The sequence below is a fragment of the Apis cerana genome, linkage group LG13, assembly GCF_029169275.1.
Source record: "Apis cerana isolate GH-2021 linkage group LG13, AcerK_1.0, whole genome shotgun sequence".
In the NCBI taxonomy this organism is placed as follows: Eukaryota; Metazoa; Arthropoda; class Insecta; order Hymenoptera; family Apidae; genus Apis; species Apis cerana.
Window position 1 is genome coordinate 5830317 of NC_083864.1, and position 23984 is coordinate 5854300.

At 45.8% G+C, this 23984-nt stretch overlaps 1 protein-coding gene across 6 annotated transcripts in view; it reads left to right on the plus strand.

Moving 5' to 3' along the window:
- The window catches only part of LOC108000193 (probable nuclear hormone receptor HR38), a 41241-nt gene extending 17333 nt beyond the window's left edge, over positions 1–23908 (plus strand). For 4 of the 6 annotated variants that reach the window (XM_017060406.3, XM_017060409.3, XM_062083823.1 and 1 more), the window contains exons 2-8: positions 12502–12728; positions 14572–14807; positions 15077–15577; positions 15791–16121; positions 16289–16597; positions 17050–17284; positions 17782–23908. In XM_017060406.3, the coding sequence (XP_016915895.1) occupies positions 12502–12728; positions 14572–14807; positions 15077–15577; positions 15791–16121; positions 16289–16597; positions 17050–17284; positions 17782–18038 (2096 nt within the window). In that variant the 3' untranslated portion in view covers positions 18039–23908. Of the gene's footprint in view, positions 1–7292; positions 12118–12501; positions 12729–14571; positions 14808–15076; positions 15578–15790; positions 16122–16288; positions 16598–17049; positions 17285–17781 lie in introns of those variants that run through there. The other 2 variants (XM_028667847.2, XM_017060407.3) reach the window with 2 other exon arrangements.
- The last annotated feature ends 76 nt before the right edge of the window (positions 23909–23984 follow it).

A 23984-nucleotide genomic window follows, 5' to 3' on the forward strand; every position in this document is an offset into this window, starting at 1 on the left:
TTAGATGGATCATTGACTCTGGATCTCGTCGATTATTGAAAGAATTCGGAATAATCGATGTTTCTGGCGAACCATTGTCTTTCACGGTTTCTAGGATAATACACACCGATATGAAACGTATCAATATGTATGTACGTTTCCACTGGACGCAATACGCGACCAACGGCCGCCTGCCAATTACTCCCTCATGGCTGTTTAACGTATCATTAGCGCGTGCAAACATACTCGAGAAATTTAGGTGTCTCGTTATCACGCTCCCTGTTGTATTATATCGGGTGTGTCGTATCATACATCGTGCAGCACGTTTGTCCATTACGTTTGGATAATATTCACGCGACGAAATTGTTGAGATGCTTCCCTCGCCTAACCCTCCATTCTCATCTTTATAATAAATTTTGTTCCAGTCGTATCTTATATATATATGTATGTATGTATATACTCGAGGCAACGCACAGGATCGATTGAAAGCTTAAGGGAAGAGATAGGAAAAGTTGTGACGAGCAACGATAAAAAGTTCGTCCGGAACAATGGCTCGATCGATAATATATAGAAAGATGATGGTTGAATTTCCGACGAGAGCCTTCTCCCTCGCGTCTCCATCCGAGAAGAGAGACGAGAAATTTTCCAATCGAAGGATAAGAAAGAGGAGGAAAGCGTGAAACGGTACTTTCGATCGAGGCATCTCGATACGCTCGAATCGTACGAATGACGAATACACACCGGTGCAATTCGTATGCAAACGCATTCGTGTAAACGTGAAAAGCGGGGGAGGGGATACGAAGAAAGAGAGACGCGATGGGAAAGGTTCGGCCCTTGAAGCGCGTTCCTTCGTCGTGCGCGGTTCGACGCCGGTCGACGCGGAGCGAGCGAGCGGCGAGTCTCCGCCTCGGGCGGTGTAGAAAGCTGGATGGGATTAGGGTACCTATTACGAGATTGTTCGGGTCTTGGTCTACCTGTTCCTCGATTTCCTGTACTCGAATTTGCTCGGGTCGGCAGACGATCCGACGGTGCGTTCGACTCGAGGGGAAAGGAGAGCGAGGAGGAGGGAGAGGCGCTGGAGGAGGAGAGGGATGTTGAAAATCGTGTAGCGTGAAAGCTATTCCGCCCGCGGATATCGTGAAAAAGATCGTGGAATTGATTTCGAGACTTGGTTACCGCTCGTTGCTTTCGATAGTCCATACGTATCCGTTCGTATCGTATGGGAAAATCGGTGGATCGTTAATGGAGGGATGCAGAAGGGCGTACGTACAACGACGTTTCGATTTCTTTGGCTGATCCTTTGTTCCTTTAAACGATTTCCTTCCCAGAACTTTAATCGATTCGTGATGGACGGATGATGGAGAGAGAGAGAGAGAGAGAGAGCGCGTAGAAACGCGTGTCCGACCAGTAATCGCTCATTCCACTCCGCGCTTCTATCACGTATTCGCCGTGTACCAAACGAGATAACAACCGCATCGTTGTCCCGTGTTTACAACGCGGTAAAAATTGATCGAGCCTTATTAAACTGGGCCGATTCCAGCGCGAATGGCCGCTTTCTAGCCGGCTTATTATCATATTTATCCTTAAACCGGCATGTAACCGGCGAGCGCGGTTGATGTTACGCGTTCCGCGGCACGGGCAAGAAAGCGTCAGCTATTTCAATTACGGTATCGGGCGGCTGTTTCGATTTTCTCCAGGGGAGTTAGAGGGGCGGAGTTTAGAAAACAGGGAACGGAAAAACCGGCTCGCTTAATCGATCTTTGATCGCTTAATCGAGGCAACCGATGCCACCGGGTTGCGACATCCGACAGGTAGAAGGAGACGACGCGCAGGCCGGGGATCAAGGATCGAGAAAGGCCTCGAGCGCGAGGTTTCTTCGTTCGATCCACCTTTTTTCCTATCGGATCGCCGATCCATCTCATCCTATTCCGTAACGCCATACGGGGCCCTGTTATTTCTCCCCTGTTACCGGCTATGGCGAACGAGATTCTTCTTGCGCGTCAACCATTAGCGACCACGAATTTTTAATCGGTGTGTATATACGGCTCTCCGCTATCCCGAGTTCCCGAGACAGACACGAGAAGACAGAATACCTTGTGGTCTCGAGCCTCGAACGTGGATTTACGACGTCGAATCGGACGAAGATCGCGCGGACCGATATTTGCCAGCCGTTTCCCACGAGCGTTTCTCGGGACGGGAGATTGCCAGTTCTATCGCAGCCAATACCTAGCCGAGGTAGTCCGCGAAGAAAACCTGTCCGACGAAGTTTCTTTTCGATCGAGCGCACACGCTTCAGCCTAAGCGACCCTATTAGTCGCCGGTTATCTTCCTTGTGACGTGACGCGTCGTAGACACGGTGACCCCGGTAAATCCTTTCTCTTGGACGTGTCGACCGGTTGCAGGCCTCCTCGCGCAGCTGACTCCTCCGAGGTGGCGGCCGCTCCGTGTATCTGTGTGTACGCGTTTCGCGTTGAAAACGTGTCTCCCGTGTCTGATTTAACGCCTGCCGACGATGTTCGATGCCTCGCCGTTGTTGAACGGCGAGGAGATAGGATTCTTCTCCGTTTAGGAAACGAGTTACGTTACGCAAACGAGGAATCGTGGAGTCGGTAAATAATTTCGTCTTACTCCCGGCTTGAAGGGAGAGCGTGTTCCTTATAATTGGCCCCTCGTTAACGTTGATCCCTCGTGTCTTCTAAACCGAAGTCTTAAAAGTCTGCTGGATCGATCCGCGATCGATTCGCGCGAAAAAGGAAATTCCAGCGTTTGATCGTTCAATTACGATTTCTACGGTTGCCACACACATACACACAGAGACGCACGGCTCTTTTATTGTCCTCCTCGGACAGGAGAAGAGCGGACAAAAAGCTACTAGAGGGCTGGAAGCCCCCCACGATCATCAGGCGCGAGACGCGTCTCGATGAAGCGCGATTGCAGCCTCGTGCGGCGTTGATTGAGCCGATAGCGATCTCGGCCGCCGCTTTTTCAAACCGAGAGAGAGAGATTTCTCGATTCCCGAGAGGATCCGTGTTGTCTCTCGGTGATGGTGAACGCCGTGCCTCGGCTCGAGAAGACGAGCCGGGCTGTCGTCGAGGACGGTTCGAGCGACGCGAACCTACAGGAATCGGGTAATTGATGGAACCGTTCGGTTGAGCCGGGAACGATCGAGCGGCGATAAACTCGTGCAAACACGTGCCACCTTCGGTGCACAAATTAATCCTGTTTTTCACGTGTCGCTTATATGCATCGATCTTGTGCAATCGCCAACGAATTTTTTAACTGGTAAAAACTTGATTACGCAAGAAACTGGTATATTTGCGCGTCTAACGGTTTATTCGACCAGTCGTTGAATCGTGATAATATCACGGGAGGAGGATAAATTTTCTTCGAAAGCAAATAAACGGGATCGGGTCTCGTTCGATCGGTCGAAATTTCTTCTCTCTCCTCTTCCGTACGGATGTATCATCCGTACGCACGGTCAGAGAAATCCATCCGTCGATCTATCCTCCTCCTCCTCCTCCTCCTCCTGTGGATTTCACTTTCCGTGGCCACGCCATTCGTTTGAAATTCGTTTCTGCATTCTGAATTAAACGAAGATACGTCACACTCGTAATGTGTTTGATGCGCGTGTGTCGGTGTATAATATCTGGTCGGTGGAGAGTGAGAGGACGAGCAACCGGTACCGTAACTGCGGCGGGGAGAGGGGACGGATTCGTTGGACGATACAGGACGATGGTGTACGTATAGGCGTGCATACACGCGCTCACACCAAGGCGAGAAATTGGTGGAGATGACCGGGGAATCGGTCGGTCGGAATCGGTCGTGTTGGTGGATGCGAATTCGCGAGCGTGCACGTGGACGCCGTGTTTAATCGTGGACGACGAATCGTGGTCGTCCTTGAGCGCCGCGACGTAGCCTCGCCTCGTCCTCGAGGACGTCCCATCCCGGTGCTTCTGTCGCGTGGAACGATGCGTTTTATTTCTGGAAATCGATGGGATTACGCGTGATAATCGTAAATTGCCGATCTCGGCCTCTCGCGTGTCGAAGACGCCTCGTTTCGAGCGAATCAACGTTCGAGGATTCGTTTCGCCGCACGGGGAATAGTGAATGGACGAAGTATCGAAACGACCTGGCAAATGTCAAGTACCGTGAAGCGAAGCCTTGATTGTAATAAGGATTTGTGGATAGCGCGAGAAAGAAGAACTGAAGAAAGGAACGTTAAATGTATACTAATCCCGATACGCTTTAGCCTTGAGATGCTCGAACCGTGGCATAAACACACCGTATTTGCACCTGAATGTCTAATTTATGTAGCAGATAAGCCTTTTAGACTATGGTGCAATTTATGGGTGAATAAAGTCGTTCGAATGATCGAACGCGCCAATAAAACGGGATAGCTATCCAACCTAGGCCTTTCACCGTGGAATTTCAACAGATTCGTGAATATACGTAAAATCCTATATATTTCAATCTTTTTATTCCATCCGTTTTATTATTCTCCACGATTAAGATATATATATATATACGATACACACGATTTCCCGAACGGGGAGAAGAATAGATTCTTCCAATCTGTTCTTCTTATTTCTTCCTTTTCTTCCTATTCGCGATATTTTGCGAATAGATCGAAAAAATTCAAACGCTCGAAAGGATCGAACGCCTAGAGGAGACGATCTCCGTCCGACCAAGTCCGTCTGAACTGAATATTTAAAAAAAGTTTTTCGTCCCAAATCTGGAAGCAATTATATACGTCAACCGTAGAATCCAACGTTTCGCGGCATTTGCATATGGTCCGCTTTCCATCCAGTCTCCTTCCATCCAGCTAAAACTCTCCTTCTTACGAATGCAAATGGACTAGATTTTTCTCTCTCTTTTTTTCTTCTTCTTTTCTTTTTTCATTCGAGCGACACAGTGTGCGACGCGTGATATCGAAGCGTGGTATCCGACACGTGGCCGATAGAAAATAGTTAATTAATATTCAAACTGGCCGGTAGTCGACTCGGAGAGCGTGTCTCGGGGACCGTTTCTATCCTAAACCTGACTAGTTTTCGATCGGACGGAGTCGGCTGGACGACTCGATTGCGATTAAGACCGGTCGAACCTGCCGGAACGGACGCGCCAAACAGCCTCTTGCATAACTGTCCACCATGGTTTTGTAGGATGCGCGGATCTCGAGGCGATAGTCGCGCTAAACACGTTGAATCGTCTCGTAACACGCGTGCCCCTCTTTTCTTCTTTCTCTCTACACGGACACGAAGGTAAATCCGTTTCGTAATAATTTTTCACGATCCTTCATCCTCGCGTTCAATCGCGAAAAATCTATATATAACGCGACGAGTCATGGGTAATCGGTATCGTAAAAATTTTAATTAATTTTTTTCTGTGAATACCGTAATGGAGGAATAATCGAAAAAACGAAGAGAGCGGAAATTGCTATTAATTTTCATTTCTTTCTCGATCAATGATGAAATTTCGTTCGTACATAAATATATACGTATATACGTGAAACATATTTCACGAGGAAATAGTAGTAATTTATATTTAATTCGAACGACCAAGTTTCATTCGAACATTTATATATTTGGCATATCGACGAGTGCAACAACTTATATACGTAATATATGTGCAAATGCTAGCGACAACTTCGTTCACGTGGAATATCGATTCTTTCGATAATATCGAACGGCGTGGCAGAATTTTCACGGAAACGTTTGTTTCCTTCAGATAGGAAATACCCCGGGACGTATCCCGGTGATCTCGACGCCTGACGAGCCATGTTCCTCGCGATTCTCCCTCGCGTCGTCTCTTTTGTCTTCCTCTTCGTTCTTCGAGCGAAAGAGGAATCGAAGGATCGATACGACGAGAGCACGATGGAACACGCATGCGAAGATCAGGATGTGGGTGGAGCTCGTTCCGCTCGAACGAACCATTTTCAGCGCGCTACATACATATATGTACCCGTGCACACGTACATCCTTCTTCTCCTCCCTTCTTCTTTTTCTTCTTCTTCTTCTTCTCCTCCTCCTCCCCTCTTCTTCTTCTTCTTCTTCTCCCTCCTCGCCTTCGTCAATTTCTAAACGTATCCCCTCTTCGCCCCGGCTCCGAATCTTCCTTCCTCTCCTCCTCGTGGTCTGACGAAATTATGTCGAATTTCACAACGCGATGCGCCACTGGAAATATAATTGCAACGCCGGCAGCATGCGGCACGGCTGGTTTTCTATTTGCTTATTCTTTCATCCGAAGTATGCAAGATGATTGCTTACGCGACGCCTAGAAAAAGTTGCCTACGCTCGAGCATCGTTCCTCTTCGTCCACGCGTCTCCTTCTCTCTCTCTCCTCTCCCCCTCCTTCTCTCATCGTCCATCGTCGTTCTCCGTTTTTCCTGTTGTCTTTTCCATCAACCGGTTGAAAGAAGAAAAAAACCGATGACCAGAGGAATTGACCCTCGATTAACTCGATAGTGAATTACTCGTCGGAGAATCATTACTGTCCCGTCGTGTTTGTTCTTCGTTTTCAGGCCGAGCGTTAAGACAGTCCCTCGTAAAATTCCACAGCCTGTAATTATTGTCCGACATTTTTCTCGCCTACTGATTTATGCATAGCCATTTTCGCTCGGCTCTCCTCGTTCACGGATCGTCGATAATTTACCGCTTTTTGCCCGGGCCCGTCCCAATATCGGCGAACGATACGGACCCGCACCATCCATCGCGCCGCTGTACACCGACGATCGACATTTTTCCCTTTCCAATCTATTTTAGAGAGGCTTCGACCTCTCCCCAGAGCGATTCAAACGGGTGGCGCGTCTCTTCGAGTGGTAATTTCGTTTTGAACGCATTGCGATACACATTGCGAATCCGGAACGATCCTCTTTCGCCCGATTTCGTGTCATGGCTCGAGGCATCCGTGAAGCGAGGAAACAGCTTACATCGTTTCTAAGTATCGACGTTGCGGATACTTTCTCCTATCGTACGATTAGCAATAGGGAATATCCAAAAGTCATTAAACTCCGTGAGAACCTGTATTTTTTCTCTTTTTTTTTATACATACATATATATATACACACATATATATATTTTTTCTCGACAGTTGTCGGCAAGCTCACGATTACGATTCATCTGCTGTCAAACGACGTCCACGCGTAACTTTCTCTTAAAAATCTTCGACGTTTAATTGTTTTCGAATATTTTACCGTTCGACACCGTAAACCCCTAACGATTCAGGAGAGAGAGAGAGAGAGAGAGAGAGAGAGAGAGAGACAAAACTGAAAATTAAAGAAAGACTCGGTAGAGAAAGAATCCCAAAAGGAGAATCTCGATTCTCGATCGCGATGCTTGCGATTACGAAATTCATTGCACGCCGTTTGTTCGCGTGTGAAGGATAATCCTGGCGTGCCATCGGAAAGCCCGGGTATCGTCCTGTGTTCAGTGTGCCACTGAATGCAGCCGGGTCGCATTGCAGCTGCACCCACGAGTCACACATCCTTCGTCGTGTCGTTCCCTTCTCCTCCTTTCTTCTCTCTTCTTCTCCTCCTCCTCTTCTTCTTCTTCTTCTTCTTCTCGGTGTCACGATACCCTTCCCTCTTCTTTATTCCACGGCGCCTGTGCAACACGCGTGCGTGTACATGTGTGCATACGCGCGGTGCACGTCGAGAGAGCAAAGGAGAGTGCTCCTAAGAGCGGAGCTAAGCCGGTCTCACGGTAGTTGTTCGGGGTCAGGGGGCGATATACCTACCTACCTATCAGCCTAGCTGCTCGAGCCTGCGTGTCGCAAGCGTATCCTCCTTCTCTCTCTCTCCTCCTCCTCCTCCTCCTCCTCCTTCTCCCTCGCGCACCACGACTCCTCTTTCACCTCGTTCGACACCGTAAACCCGCACTCTAACCCGGACCACGCGAGCCCGCGACTAGCTCGCGAGCGTCTGGAGCTGCCTTTGTATTCTTATTGGCCGCGGTTGCCGGCGAGCCAGCCTTTTATCGGGAGAGGTCAATCCACCGGGAACGTATCTAATCTTTCCAGGGTATCTGGACAATTTGTTTCAAGCCTCGCTTTCCTGGCCCTGCTTTCACGGATCCGTGATCCGATCCGTGTTTCTTCTCTCATCTGTAAAAACCGGTGGATTTCGCTGTTTCCTACTCGTTTCGAGCTCGTTCGTCGATCGCGGGCGTAAGGAAAAAAGAAAGGAAGAAGAAGAAAAAATCGATTGCGAAGGAGAGTGTATTGGTTTTCAGGATCTTTGGATTGTTTAGAGATGTTTACGATACGTTTCGCGCGAAATAACGCAGTGAAATCTTTAGGAATAGGAAAGGTAAAGCTTCGAGAAATCAGGCTCGAACGAATGTTTGATAAACCGATTAACACGTTAGGATTCTTTCCCGTTTAATCCCGCTTTTCGTACGGGTAAGAGGATTGTCCTTCTTGCTCGACGAATTACGAAGCTGTTGATGATTCGATCACTCTTGTGAAAGAGCTTCTAATTAATGCTCGTGATAAATGACGTATCGCCGTGGAGATGATTCGGATTTCGCGAACTGGCCCCCCCCCCTCCTCCTACTCGTACTCGTAATACTAATTACGATGTCACCGATCTTTTGCTAAATTCTGCGAAAGAGAAAGCTGCACCGACTGCACACACGTTGGACCAGTTTTAGAGTGCACGTTGCCTGGAAACTTTCAAATTAATTTACGTCCGATTCGTCGTCCGCGTGATTCATAATACTACTACGCTACTTTCCACGCTTACGCCGAGATATATGATATTTAATCGCGGATAGATTAATGGAGGTACACATCTCGCGTTTAATATCCTCGAAATTGACTCGCAGATTAATTGATTCATAGATCATCCTAGTTTTCTGCCTTGTATCCGAGCGATTATTTGGTTTCGGATAATAAAACATTAGGAAGAAGGGAGTCCTCTCTCTTTCTCTCTCTCTTCTAAGGCACCGACCGTGCGATGGTGAAAAAGAAAATTATTTCGATTAAACGGTGAAAGCGTCGAGTTGATTTTTCAAAATCTTCTCAACATTTTTTCCACGCTAACTCGTGAAAACTCGACATGTGGGATTAGTGGAATATCGTATGAGTTAAAGGCTACGTCTTTCACAGGGGATTCTAATCCAATTTTCGAATCTCCGATTTTTTCTACGATGTTATCGAAAATGGATAGGATTAGAAAAATATCCGAGGTGAAGTAATACCATTAATGGAGGAACGATCACAAACTACTTTAAGATTTCCACAAAACGAAAACAATAATAATAAGCAGCAGTGCATAACTTTCATTGAAAGAGATTTTATCAAAAAGAAAGAAAGAAAAGAAAAGCGACGATAAAAAGTACAACATGGATTAAGAAGAAAAGAAAAATCGAATTTTTCACAACGATAAAAATAAATCTCGTCATCCCTTTTCATCCGCGAATAAGGATGACTTAAATTACTCGAATATTTTAAAATTCCGAGAACGACCTGTCACAAGTTTAATAACATTATGTACATGAATATTGCACGAATTCATTACTTTTGAAACAGTTTCAGTTTCGTTAAAAATAATCTTTCGATCTTTTGAAAAAGGAAAAAAAAAAGACACAAATTCTCGAGGATTAAAAATTCGATCAACGGATTCGCGAGGAGGAGAGAGACGAAACACAGAGATGCCGGCACACGACCGTCCCTACTCACCAGTGAAAGGGTTAATTACGATCGTGAAACCGGTGAGACGCTCGGCTCGTGTGGGCGAACCGATGCGAGCTTTAAATCGAAGATATCTCGGTACGGCGATTATGTGTCGCGTACGGCTGCAAGACACACGGTCCTACTTTCTCTCACGCACGCACGCTCACCCACCAACGGTTACCAACGTTGTCGTTCTCATCGTCGTCGTCGTCGTCGTCGTTAGGTGTGTCTGCATCCGAGACGCATCGATCGATCGGCAATATAACGATTCCCAAGGCTCGAACAGGCTTGGATAAACGCATCGCGACAACGAAGAAAAATCGTGATGCGTCTATAAATAGTATCTTTCTCTTATTCGACCTCCCGCTCTTTCTCGCCGCGGTTTTTCTCATAAATGGCGAACGTTAGGGAAAAAAAAAGAAGAATTTACCGCTCGAATGAATTATTCACGAAGGATATCAATTATCTTGTCGAGGCATAAAATAAAAACATGTGACCGAACGATCGTTGTAATTAGCCCATAACATATAGGAATTTCATGCCTAATTGTGGCGAATACCGATGCCTAACGCTACCCATTACCAATGACATCACTTACACGTTCTCTTGTTAAACCGGAAAGTGGGTCGTTTCGTTATGGAAAATCTCGCGAAATCTCTTCTTCACGCGGTCGTATGTGTAACGTCTCTCTCGAGCCACCTTTCTTTCGCAATTCTTAAATCCCTGCGATTCTCTCGGCTCGCTAATTGCGCAACGAGGAAATATATCCGTCTCGACAGATCGATCTACCTTTTTTGTTCCTTTTCCTCGTTTTTTTTCCTCCAGTCAGAATTTCCTCCTCGACCTCAGACATTATTATTACACGTGGAATTACGACATTTGTTAAATTAGACGGAATATACGGGTAGGAAGGAAAGCATTCCGAGTGAATTTCTCGGTGACGGTGCAGGACGCGAAACGATGGCGGGAAGACAAGATGAGAGAAGGGAAGGAACGAGTGGTGGTTAATTCATGAGAGCAAATCGTGGAGGAACGGAGAGCAAGTGGCTGGTGCGCGGTGTGGCTGCACGTGGTGGCACGTGGAGAGGCGTGGTTCGTGGGAGGGCCGTGTACACCGGTGTAATCCACTTGGCACACGCTGTTCGGCTAACCCTACTCTTTCTCGTCCGTTCGCTACCCTACCTCTGCCTTTACCCTGCCTACGGTGCCGCCGGTTGCTAGCGTTGTAGAAGTTGATCGAATCCTTCCGTGTGCACGTGCACGCGGCTCAGGTGCAGCCCGTTTCCTCTAGTATGCGCTCCCGTAGGTGGGATCGCGGACCACTCGCGCCTCTCCCAGCCCTCGCTGATCCCCGCTGTCCGATAGGGCTCATTGTTTTGGACCGAGCTATCTTAATTGGCGGTGCAGCCACCTTGCCGCAACTTGGAGGGAATGGAAAAGGTTGTTAAAGAGAAAAGCAGAGAGAGAGAGAGTGGATCAAGGGTTGACATTTGCAAGTTTTTCGTTGGGCAACGAAACAGATACATGCTCGATCGACTTGACTACGTTTAGATTTACGACTCTGTATATAGCTGGGCGAGATAGCATAGATACTTATCGGGTGCAGCCGCCCCCCTTTTAATTCGCCATAACCGGTTATCGTATATAATCGCGTCACCCCTCTACACCCTTTCCAAGATTAATCTCAGCTACGGGTGAGATCCGCTATGTTTTACGAGCTGGTGAAAACCATTGGGCGGTCCTCTCGATACTCGTCGCGAGATTGAATCGAATCGGTTTGGGTGAGCGTGACTATCTCTGCTCGCATCTTCGGACGAAAAGAGGGTGGTGGGGAAGGACGAACAACGGATAGGAGGCATCTGTTTGGCTCGAGACCTCGTCAATTCCATCTCTCTGTTATGCCTATTCATTTTTCGCGTCGTGCGTGATATTCAGGAAAATATACACGGTATATAATTTGGAAACGACAGTTAAGTATCCTTAAGCATATTTGCTCGAGATTCGACTGATGAAAAGCGATCTCCTCGTTTTTCGACGGGAGTATACTCATCCCTCGGGCGTTAAGGGATAATATCGTGTAATAATAATCGAGCAAGGGGGGGTACGATGGTTGCCTGCATAGGCTCGGTAGTATTTTAAATGCCAATGATTTCATGTCTCCCTGGGGTGTCGAAGCTACCCTATATAGGACGAAACGTGGACGTCGAGGACCTCAGTCGACGTCGAGAATTCGACGATTAATAAGTTAAGCAACGGTAATTTAAAATCGAGGAAACAAGTGTTCGGAGAATTCCAAAATTCCGTGTGAAAGCAACTTGAGAATTTGAGAATCTGCAGGATCGGACCGTGGAAAAATTTGCTCGCACCTCGAAAAATCGAATTTAATTCGGACTCGACTCGCCCTCGATCCCGAATTAATCGCAGAGATGATCACCATGGACACCGGTCACTCTCAATATCGAAGATATTGTACGTAGAAGTCATGGAACGAATTTCCATCTCATCGCCCCTTCCTACATCCGGGCAAAAAAACAGAACCGATAGTTCAGGATATCTCAGGTCAGATAGAAATGATCTGACGCGTACGTTGAACATTGTTCATCAATTGGATCGATAAACGAGTTCGTTTTAGAGATCGATGGAGGGAAAAAAAAAAAAATAAAGTCTATTAAATCGCAGTGGTGTAAATCACATAGCTCGCCTCCGATAATTGACTTTAGCGTTTAGGGTTAACGTTGCACGATTTATTTATTTTTTTACGTATTTCGGGGATGTCGTGGCCCCGAAGAAATGCAAAGAGGCGGCGGTCGTATTTGTTCGCAGCTTGAGGATGCGTGTTGCATTGTGTTGCAGGGCAACTTCATTCGCCGAACGGCGACAGCGATAACAGCAACGGTAGCCAACGTGCGGTGGCTATTACGCGGAACGACGTAGAGCAACAGCAACAGCCACATCGCCAGCGGCATCAACGGCAAGCGGCAGCTACCGTTCCAGTTCTCGCCTGCACGAATCAATCTTCTACAACCCCGACGACAACCGCGTTCACGGTGGCGTCAAGTATGCTTCTTCTACAGACACAGGTAACGTAACGCGTTAATAGAACTCTTCCTTCTCCCCCTCCCCCCCTCTTATTTCTTTATTATTAATTATATAATCAGGTTTGAGATTCGCTCGAAAGATTGGCGCACGTGTGACATTATCTCGCGACATCAATTATTTTCTCTTTTTCTCCTCGTGATTCCAATTTCTCTATACTTGTCTCTCCCTCTCCCTTTCTCTCCCTCCCTCTCTCTTTAATTTCACTTCGTTTCATATTTAATTCTAAATTTCGCAACATCCTCTTTATCTATTATATATTACCATTATTTTCTCATTTATCACTTAATATCATGAAATTTATGACAGATTGGACTCCGTGTTATTCGCGATTCGCAACAAAGTTGTTAATGATAATAATTGAACGTTGTTGCGTTCAGGAAAGAAAAGGAAAAAAAGGAAAAAAGAAATCGGAATTTACGCGAACGTTATTCGACGGAGACAACCAATAATTATCCTGTATTTAGTGGGGCGCGCGGAACTTTCACTATTTCGCTATCTTATCTGGCCCCGTAGTCTTCCAAGTCCGCGAGTCCGGCTCGGCTCGCAACAAGATCTGCGTCCCTCCTACGTCCCGACGTTCTTGATCGTCATCTGCATTCGCTTATCGTGCACCATCTGCATTCCTGCCCACGTACCCGGATCTCCAGTGTCGTCCTACCTGTTTCTATCCCCACCCCTCCTCGCATTTTCCTCGTTGGAAAGTATTTTCGATCCTAGAATCGTGTCGCGGGATCGTTACGCGTAATTAATCCAATCCGCGAAAATTAGTGGTGACTAACCGCGCGTAGAGAGGACGGCACGATTCAATACGGCGTGGTAATAATTGTTGGCGGGTAATTTCGTGGGGATGAGGAGGGGTTGAACGACTTGCGGAGGCCGTTTAGAAGGCCATAGTCAGGGTTATGGTAGACCGAAGCTTCGATCGCGGGATACTCGAGGGAGCGATGAACGAAATGTCAGCCCAGAAGCGGAACCAACCCGGCAAATTGAATATCCAACCCCATCCCACTTCCCTCTTACCGGTATCCTCCAATAAGATAGCTCGTCAGACGTTTTTTCCACGTCTTTGCAGTGGTTTCGCCTCGTTTACTCGACGAATTTTCTTGCTCTTCTTGCAAGGAAAAGAAAAAACAAAAAATAAATTTGTCGTTTTTCCATCATCACCTTTTCCTCCCGTCGATGTATTTTTAACATTACGAATATCATCATCGAAATGCGATGATTTTAAGTAAAATCGTCAATATATTCGCAATGATATTCGAGGGGATGAGAGGATAATTTATAGCAACGGAGGAGAACAATTAAAAAAATCTGTTTAACGATTAATCAAGTTAGAGTCACACGAGATGGGGCAGATTGTAATCGTAAATGCAATCATGATTTCGGGCGAAAAGACTCGATTTAGATTCGATCTGTTGTACACGGAAATCGAAGTTATAGACAACACGCGATACAAGAATCCGCTTCGTTCCTCTCCGATATCCTCACTGCGCACCTCAACTGTACATCGATGCCTCGACAAGGCTCGCGATTGTGGTCGAACAATATTGCCGCCTTGCAGTCGAGCGCTTCGATTTGCCACTCGCACGGGCTCTCCCGCCCTTGTCTGGCGTTCGTCAATTCGAACAGCTATCAGAGTTATCGGAGGATCGAGGAATATCGGTTCGAATTCGAATCGGACGATCGAGCATCGTGCCGTTTTTGATTTATCGCGCGACGACTCTTTCGAAACGACTCCTTCAACTCGATCAAAGATTCGATCGAACGATAATCGAGGATGTTCACTATCGCAAAGGACGCAAAGGTTCGATACGAATTTTCCAGAGCCCCTTCGGATGTAGTACCCTGGCGGATTTGTTAAGCGCTTCGTACACGGATCCAACGGATGCTGGAAGCCTACCCGAAGAGCTGGACCCGTTTCCAGAGCTGCAGCTGGGCAATCCGCAGGGAGTGCCGACTGGCGACGAGTCGGCCCAGGCCCAGCAACATCATCAGCAGGCACCGCAGCCGCCTCCGCCGGCAGCGCCACTTCCCGAGGACGTCCAACCTGACTCGCTCAGGTACACAGCTCACTGTTTCCCGACTTGCGTTTCACCCTCTGACCAGACAGAATCGCAGATCCTATCGTATAGGATAGGTCTGATGATAAATCCTACGATAGGATCGTATCGCGATACGAGTCGTACGAATCCGGCTGTTCGCCCGCCGAAACCGAATTTGTACGAGGTTGTTCCATTCGCGATAGTTGGAGGAGAGACGGTAGTTTGACGTTTGGTCGGAAGGTGGCGAGACTTTTCGTCCATTTACGTTATCTATCTGTTCGACGCAGTTCAACGCCCTTGCCGAGCTTCCAAGAGACTTACACGGCTCAGCGATACACCAGGCAGGAGCTTCAGGTTCTCGGGATCAAAATGGACGAGGGGGAATGTTACGACAACTCGGTCTATCCGTGCGCAACCGGCCCCTATCCAACCGAGTTCTCGCCCACGTTGCCCTACCACGAGCAACAGCCCCAGCAACAGCATCACCACCATCCCCAGCAGCAGCAGCCCGCGCCGCCGCAGCAGCATCACCATCATCAGGGCTACTTCGCGACCGAGACGGCCCCAACCCCGACCACGGCTGTCCCCTCGCCGGCGAATCATCGGCAAGACTCGCCGTACGGCGCGGCGGTCAGTGTCCCCATGGTGTATGGCCCACCACCGAGCATCACGGGTGGCGCTACCCCCGTTGCACCGACCGACATTTACCCTACCGTTGACAACGTGGTCGTAGGGACGACTCGTTCCCGGAGGGCGTCTCTACCCACGCAGAGGTCAGAGTCTGCGAGGTAATAGAAAATATAAATAGATAAATGTCGAACCGAGTCGATCCTTGTTGAGTCGAGGGATCAAAGGGATCCGAGTTTGTTTATCGCAATCGATAAACTTTCCCTCTCTTGATTCTCCTGTTCGACGCGAATCGACGAGGTCGTAACGCGAATTTCCCTTTCGACCCGCTCGTTTCGAGATCTCACGAAGATGCTTGCGCCTTTCGTCGACAGTAGCGGGAGTACGGAATCCCCGAAGGCGCGCGGTGGCAGCGGAGGGACAGGGAGCTCCGTCAGCTCTCCGTCGCCTGGAAGCGGAACCGGCAACGAGCGAGCACCGCCGAGCCCCAGCCAACTTTGCGCCGTGTGCGGCGACACGGCAGCGTGTCAACACTACGGTGTTCGCACCTGCGAGGGCTGCAAAGGATTTTTCAAGAGGACCGTGCAAAAGGGCTCGAAATACGTGTGCCTGGCCGAGAAAGCTTGCCCCGTTGACAAACGCCGGCGGAATCGTTGCCAATTTTGTCGCTTCCAGAAGTGCTTGATGGTCGGAATGGTGAAAGAAGTGAGTTAGAGAATTGTATACTCGTTTTTCCAAAGGAAATGCGTGTTCTCTCTGGAAAAAGGGAAAAGGGAAAGGGAAAGGAGAGGGAGAATCGAAGGATAAGATGCAAAGAATGGAAAGGAGGATCTCTCGACGGAATAGATAGATTTGATTTTGTTTTCGTCCAGGTGGTCAGGACGGACTCCTTGAAAGGACGCCGAGGTAGATTACCATCGAAGCCAAAATCCCCGCAAGAATCACCACCGAGCTCGCCGGTCTCCCTGATCACAGCTTTGGTCCGCGCACACTTGGACACGACACCCGATCAAGCAACCTTGGATTACTCGCAATACCGGCAACCCAGTCCTGGCGACCCACCCATCACAGAGGCAGAAAAGACGCAACAATTCTACAATCTTCTTACTACGTCCATCGATGTGATTCGAACGTTCGCCGATAAAATTCCCGGCTTCACGGACTTGGTGCGAGAAGATCAGGTTTGTACGCCTTATTCGTTTATTATTAATTATTCCTTTTAATTTCTTCATCTATCCCTCTCGGATAATTTCTCGTGTCGTATATATAAATCTATACACGAGCTGCGTTATATCGTTTATTATGTATGGACGTGCAGACAATATCTGCGAGGGAAGGTTTCATTAAAGAGATCGATAGCTTGTACATTTTCTAAAAGGTCAATCCTGACGAGCCTACGACATGTCTAATCGACGTATCCGATTGGTCGGTTATCTAGCTGCTGCGCTAGCTCCACAGAGGAAAATAACTTTTTTTTTCCCCCCACTCTTTGCCTTCTCTCTTTGAAAACAATTTCAAAATTTCGATTCCCACTCGATTTCCAAAATATTAATCGTATGTATTATATCCGTATATACCTGATACAATGTACCGTCTAACACGATTGTTTTCGCGATTGTTCCTCTCCCCGCAGGAGTTACTTTTCCAGTCGGCCAGTCTGGAACTGTTCGTTCTTCGATTGGCGTACCGTACGAAACCGGAGGACACCAAGCTGACGTTTTGCAACGGCGTGGTCCTGGCATTGGAACAGTGTCAGCGTAGCTTCGGCGATTGGCTCCACAGTATTCTCGAATTCAGCAAAGCTCTTCACATTCTCGACGTAGACGCTAGCGCTTTCGCTTGTCTCTGCGCTCTTACCCTCATTACTGGTAAGTTTCGAAATCCTCTCTCCTCCTTTTTCGAAAGAAAACACATCACATTCTCTTCTCTTTCCGCCCTGCCCTGCCCTCGTTTCCTCTCTCCGCCATCTTCGATGATTATCCATTAAGCGCGACCGTCTGCCGGATAAATTATTTATCGATCGACCGGCTTTACTTATTAACGAGACGACGAAAAGAAACCGCGATCGTTCGTGCCCGCGTTGCACGCGATACACGTCGACGATACGCGATTTTCCTCGCGGGTTGGATGTGCGTGCCACTTCTCGATCGGTTCGCCAACGATATCGATGTCGAATACGTCGATTGCACGCAACACCGCCCCCATTATCCTTCCGTTTAAATTGGCCGGCGAATCTGGGAACGCACGATCCGTTTTTAATTAATCACGTATAATAATTAATAACAATTAATACACGAATCACACTCGGCCGGATGAAAGCATCGATTGATAAAACACGGGTCTGTTTCTCTGCTTGAAATTACAGCAAGGTACGGCCTGAAGGAGCCTCATCGCATGGAGCAGCTACAGTCGAAAATAATATCGTCTCTTCGCGATCACGTCACCTATAACGCCGAGGCGCAGAGGAAAGCGCACTACCTGTCCCGTTTGTTAGGTAAACTACCGGAACTGAGGAGTCTGTCGGTGCAGGGGCTCCAGCGTATCTTTTACCTAAAACTGGAGGACCTGGTTCCAGCGCCACCCATGATCGAGACGATGTTCGTCGGTAGTCTACCGTTTTAATCGCCTCTCGATCGAGCCAAGCCTAGGGCTGCGCTATTCGTCGCGTAGAACAATTCATCCTTGAGATCTTGTGCGGTTGCGACTTACCACTCGATTTAAGTTTCCTTAGTTTTCTTACACGTCTACGTAGGTTCTACCATCTTCTTGCGTGTAACCCTTGATATGGTTTTCGACGCGTCAATCGCCACGTGATATACCGCGTGAGAATAGTCACCTTGAGGGGGGTACAAACACGAATCTCGAGAGAGAGAGAGAGAGAGAGAGAGATTCGAGCGGATGAGAAGAAGTCCTGTTTCTCTCGAGGCTGACGTTTCCTCCGCGTCTGGATATTTTAGCGAAATATATAGATGCGTGTGGTGCGATCGAGCGTCGTGCCGCAAGTGGACACATTGGAGTGGATGCACGCGCGAATGGACGAGCCGGAAGACGTTGGTTTGTCGCTAAATTTAAGACAAAGTTCCCTGTGCGTGTATGGATGAGAGACGGGTGGATGAACGGGGCGCGTGTCTTCGTGATGTGTCAGCGGGCAGATGTGACTGCCCGACCTGACAACTGTTACTATTGTTACTATTATTATTACCGCTATTACTATTTTAACAGTGTACGATGTAATAACTATTCTTGCTATCGAAAGTATCGACTCCCGACGACCGATTGAACGTGGAACCCGGTTTCTCGGCGGATTCTCGGGGCGAGGGGACGGGGGAGGGGAGGGAGGGAGGGGGCTTCTCTCGGAGGATGAAGAGAACCCGCGGCAGCTTGAAACAAACGTTGGATTTCCCCTTTCGTGAGAGAAAGAGAGAAAGAAACGAGCGTGTTTCGTTATGCGTTATATACGTCCCATAAGGCGTCGCAGATGAGGGATGATTAATCACGACGGTGGTTCTCGCCGACTGGTAATATTAAGTGCTACGCTATTTCTCGCAAAACATGCACAAAAGGAACGAAAAGAAAGAAAGAAGGAAGCAAGGAAGGAAGGAAAGAAAGAATGAAAGAAAGAAAGAAAGAAAAAAAAATAATAACGACGATATATACCATTACACGTTATACACGTACATTATACGTACATTATCGTACACATGAATTTTTATCACTTTTCTACCTACTTTGTATAAGTCGCTACATCAACGAACAAAAAAAAAACTACGTTTCTTTCATCGCTCGTGCCGCAACGATCGTTCTCGAGGATCCGCTCGATCGGGATTAATTTCTCTTCTTTCAGAAGTGCAGAACAAACCGTGTTACTCACTCACTCACTCACTCACTCACTTACTTACTTATTATACCGTGGAAGAGAAGGAAGAGAGGTGGATTGACGATTCGCAACATATCAGAGCAACGACGGAAGAGCGGAGACAAGATATCACGAATTACACACGTGCTAATTGATATTCCTCCATTCATCCTTCGTCACCATTACCCCTCCTCCCCCTCCCCTCTTCGTGTGAATCAATTTCGCTCTTCCGTGTTGACAGTTTAGATATACGTAGGTCGTGACTGTGATCACACTCGAACGTAGCGATGATGCTAAAAAAAAAAAAAAAGAAAAAAAAAAAAAAAGAAGGGAAAAAGAAAAGAAAAAAAAAATTCTCACTTAGAATCTCCGCTATCTTTCTCCTATATCTTTCCCTTCCCCCCTCCCTCCCTCCATCCCTCCCGATTCTTTGTACTCGTATTCATTCGTAACTCGTATCCTTCGGCTTACTAGCTTCATCGATCCGAGGCCAATAGGTGCACCCTAGCTTCCCTTCCTCTTGACCCTCGATCGCATGGAATTTAGTATCATTGGAAACGTGTGAGTGTCTTCCAAGTCACGTGGTCGGGACCCGTTTCGGTGTCCGAACAATTACCACACTATAATTCTTGCGTTAATGTGATTTTAGACAGCTAAGGGAGAAGAAGAATGAGGTAGGGCCCGAATCAGGCCGACTCGGCTGCGCGATCCGCGTCCAAAGACGAGTAATCGAGGAGGAGGTTATCGAGAAATAATCTAAGTAGTAGAATTCGTCGATTTTCGCATCCACCGACCGATCGGCAGCTACGGCCTCGTTACGGGCCCGGCATAAAGTTACCTATTACGTTATGACATTTATTTTTAATCAAACTAACGTAGAAAATCCTATTTATACGTATACCGCGCCGCTATTATTACTACTTATATTATTACTTGCTACTTAATTACTTAATATTAATTAACTACTACTTACCGCTAGCGTTACGATCTTATAGCGTTATTGTCGCTACTACCGCTGTTACCATCCGCTACCTTTTTACTACCACCTTTGTGTTACCATTAATTATTGCTAAATGCGTAAGAAACATGATCGACGTTAAAACACTTCTTCGCCGCTGCAATATATTCATCAAGAAAGAAGATATATATGTGTATACATATATTCTTTGGATATAGAGAGAGAGAAAAAAAAAACTATCAATTTTGGAACGGATTGCAGTGACTCGCGACTCCAAGCAAGGAGATAACAGATGGAAGGATCCAAGGATGATACCATCTCGAGGAATATATCGGATTGGCGTGTCAAGGAATCGTTGGGTTGACGCAATCTTTCCGTCACGGGCACCCTTATTAATGGCAACCCTAACTATTGTTCGGCAATAATACTTTCCTCTTTTATGTGTATATATATCACTTGTCAACGTTAAAAGCTACAGCCCAGTAAACCGGGATCCATACAGTTAGTTTACATCACACGATTACATTACAAATCTCTTGGTGCACCTAATTTCAGAAAGGCACAAATCCACGTGGCGATTCGCCACTCGTGAATCTTTTAACTTATTGAGAGGCAGAAAACACGTTAACACGATACATAATTAATGTGCACAATAGATATAAAGTAATTATATGTGTATATGTTATACTCGCCGTGTGTATCCGCAAATGTTCAATGCTTCAATGCAAGGAAATAGAGGATTCGATCATTCTCGATTTTCCTCGTTCGATTTCTGCGCAACCATAGTTCCTTCTAAAAATCGAGCTTCGTCTTTTTCTTTTTTTTTTTCTATTCCTTCGTTCACTTCTCTTTCTTTTTCTTCTTCTTCTTCTTCTTCTTCTTTTTTTCCTCCTCTCTCAACATCGTTTTCGATCCATTGTTTATTCGGTACCGGTTCTTGCGTAAGAGTTATCGATCCCTAGTAGCCATGTAAGAGCTTCCGTATAACGATCTCTCTCGTTACGGAAGAGTACACGGAGAAAGGAGTGATTCAACGCGAACGTTCAAGCTCAACATTGAATCGGCGTTTCAGATGAGTAATTCAAATTTTCAAGCGAACTCTCGCGATTAAGTAAGCGACCGGTAGCGATTAACAACGCTTTTCTCCGTGTAAAAACTGTGCTTCATTGGCGTTGGCCACGTGTGTGAAAAAACGTTTGCGGATGGATACGATCGCAGATGTTCGGTGAAACAGAAGAACAATATAATGCCCGGCAAGAAAGCAAGGTACAAGTAATCCGAATTACGGGGGCGCGAACAATCTCGTTGTTCCCGTTTCGAAAATTAGGATGACGCGATAGGAAGCGGACGATCCCCGATTCGTCGATTTTTTTTTCTTTTTTTAAAATCACATCTCGTCAATTACCGTTGGATTAATGGGATTAATGCGTCCCAATCCGAGGAAGAAAATTATCCGAATTGATAATTTTGATACTCCGCGTACTACTTCGGATTACACGCCGATAAGGAAAGAATAATCGTACGTTTCCTTCGCGTATGTGTAGCGTATGTATATCGCATCGAGTCCAGAAGAGATTTAGAGGCTGAAAAGGAATTTCGTCAAATTAAAACGGTGCTATTAGGCTAATTGTGATTAACGAACGCTTAATGAATTCGAGAGTACTTAAGTTTCTTATCTCGTTGCATGCAGACAACGGGGGAAGAATATTTTTGTTCCTATTACTTAAGAAAATTAAAGGAAGCATCGCGACAAGTTTCTAATCCCCTATTGGAGCGGAAACGATTTATCTCGTGATTGACGTGATTCTCCGATTACGAATCCATCAGATCTTTCCTGGACTCAACGCTGATCGGCGTTGCATTGTTTTTTTTTCTTTTTTTTTTTTTTTTTTTTTTTTTACGATGCCATTTACGATGTAATTCGCGCGCGCCTTCCCCGCGATCCAGGGGAAGCGATTAGAACAAGAAGAAATTCAAGAAAATGATCAAGCAATCCTAGATTTAAAGAAAGAAAAGGAGGCAAGAGAAAAGCGAGGAGGGATATACGAATGAAATAAAAAAAGAAAAAAAAAAAAAAAAAAAAAAAGAACAAGGGAATCTCGGATCGTTCGAACGTAGAAATATCTCGAATGAAGAACGAGGTCGTAGTATTGTTGTTACTTATTAATTGTCATCGCTGTAAAACGAAAAAAAAAAAGGCCAATTCCATTAGGTGTATTTTATCCTCTTCCCTCGATGTAACAATAAATGTTCAATCAACGGATGATTTCACTTTTTTTTTTTGAATCGTCTTTTTTTTTTTTCATTTTGGAAAAATAAAATTGAATGTTGCAATGTGGTACGTTCGATTTTCTGCGCGAATCGCGGATGTCTATACGAGGAGTTTCGAAATCGAAACTCGTTCCCTTTCCGTCCAAATTATATGATAGAAAATTTCCATCTTCGCAATCGAGTGTTGTATCGTTTCTCCTTCCCTGGTCGGATTTTATAAAATTATACGAGGAAAAAGAAGGAAAGAAAAGAAAAAAAAAAAAGAAAAGAAATAAATAAAAAAATGAATAAATGGCAGACTCTCTCGTTTTCGTGGACGGACGTTTCTACAACGATCGATCTGTACTTTGCCGTACGAATATCCGCGGATACAGTTATGTAAACTACTTGCACGATTACAAAGCACGTACCGGAAGTGATAGATATTGCACCAAAAATAAATGAATAAATTTATTATACACGCCCGATGTATCCGCGCGATCTGTTGGTCAAATAAAATTGTCGGTCATCAAGCATCAAGTCGAAAGGATTCGTAAGATATAGAATAGGAGAGCAAGAAGCAAGGAGGAAGTAAAGCAGGGCAGAAGGGAAGGGAAATATGGGAAGGCAAAATGGAAGTAATAAATAAAATAATGCCGATCAATAATAATGTCGATGTGTATTGACGGCCGTACAATTGAAAAGGAGGTGCGAATTATTGAAATCGATCGATAATTCGCCGTTAATTTAATCAAGTACAATCTGTGTTCTCCTTGCAATTTGTTCATCATCGACAATAAAAGGAATTGCAAGGGAAGTTTCCCGACCACCGGCCTTTTCACCCCTACGACCGTCGATATTTAGCAACACCGTTCTAACATTACGTTCTATTAACAATTTGTAAAATATTCTAATTCAAGATGTTTTACAATGCGCGCACATTCACGAAACCTTTTCCGCGGCCTGATTCAATGTAATTTTGTGCCGAATCACATACAGTTCCCTCTCGCTTGATTAATATATGTAGCCATATATATATGTATATTTATATATATGTACATATTTATATACATATATAATGCATATACATAATATATGATACGATATAATATAATATAAAATGATATAATATATAATTATTATTATTATTATATATATATATACTTATAAATATATAAATATAATGAAATAATATAAATAAATAAATATATTATATATATATATATATATACTTTCGATATGCGAACGAGAAAGCAATTCAAAGGCATGATGTGAGAAAAACAAAAAACACATTGCGACCATTATATTTTATAAATAAAAGAAAAATTGATATGTGATATAGATGGTAAGGCACGCGGACAATGCGTTGCGATGCATTACGAAAGCAAATGTATTCTGTATATCGTTTCATTAAATCTATTAAAATAACCGATGCTCTTTCTTTTTTCGTTTCAGTATCTTCGTCTGTTCAGTGATGTTGCATTGTAACTCATTGATCAGTTTA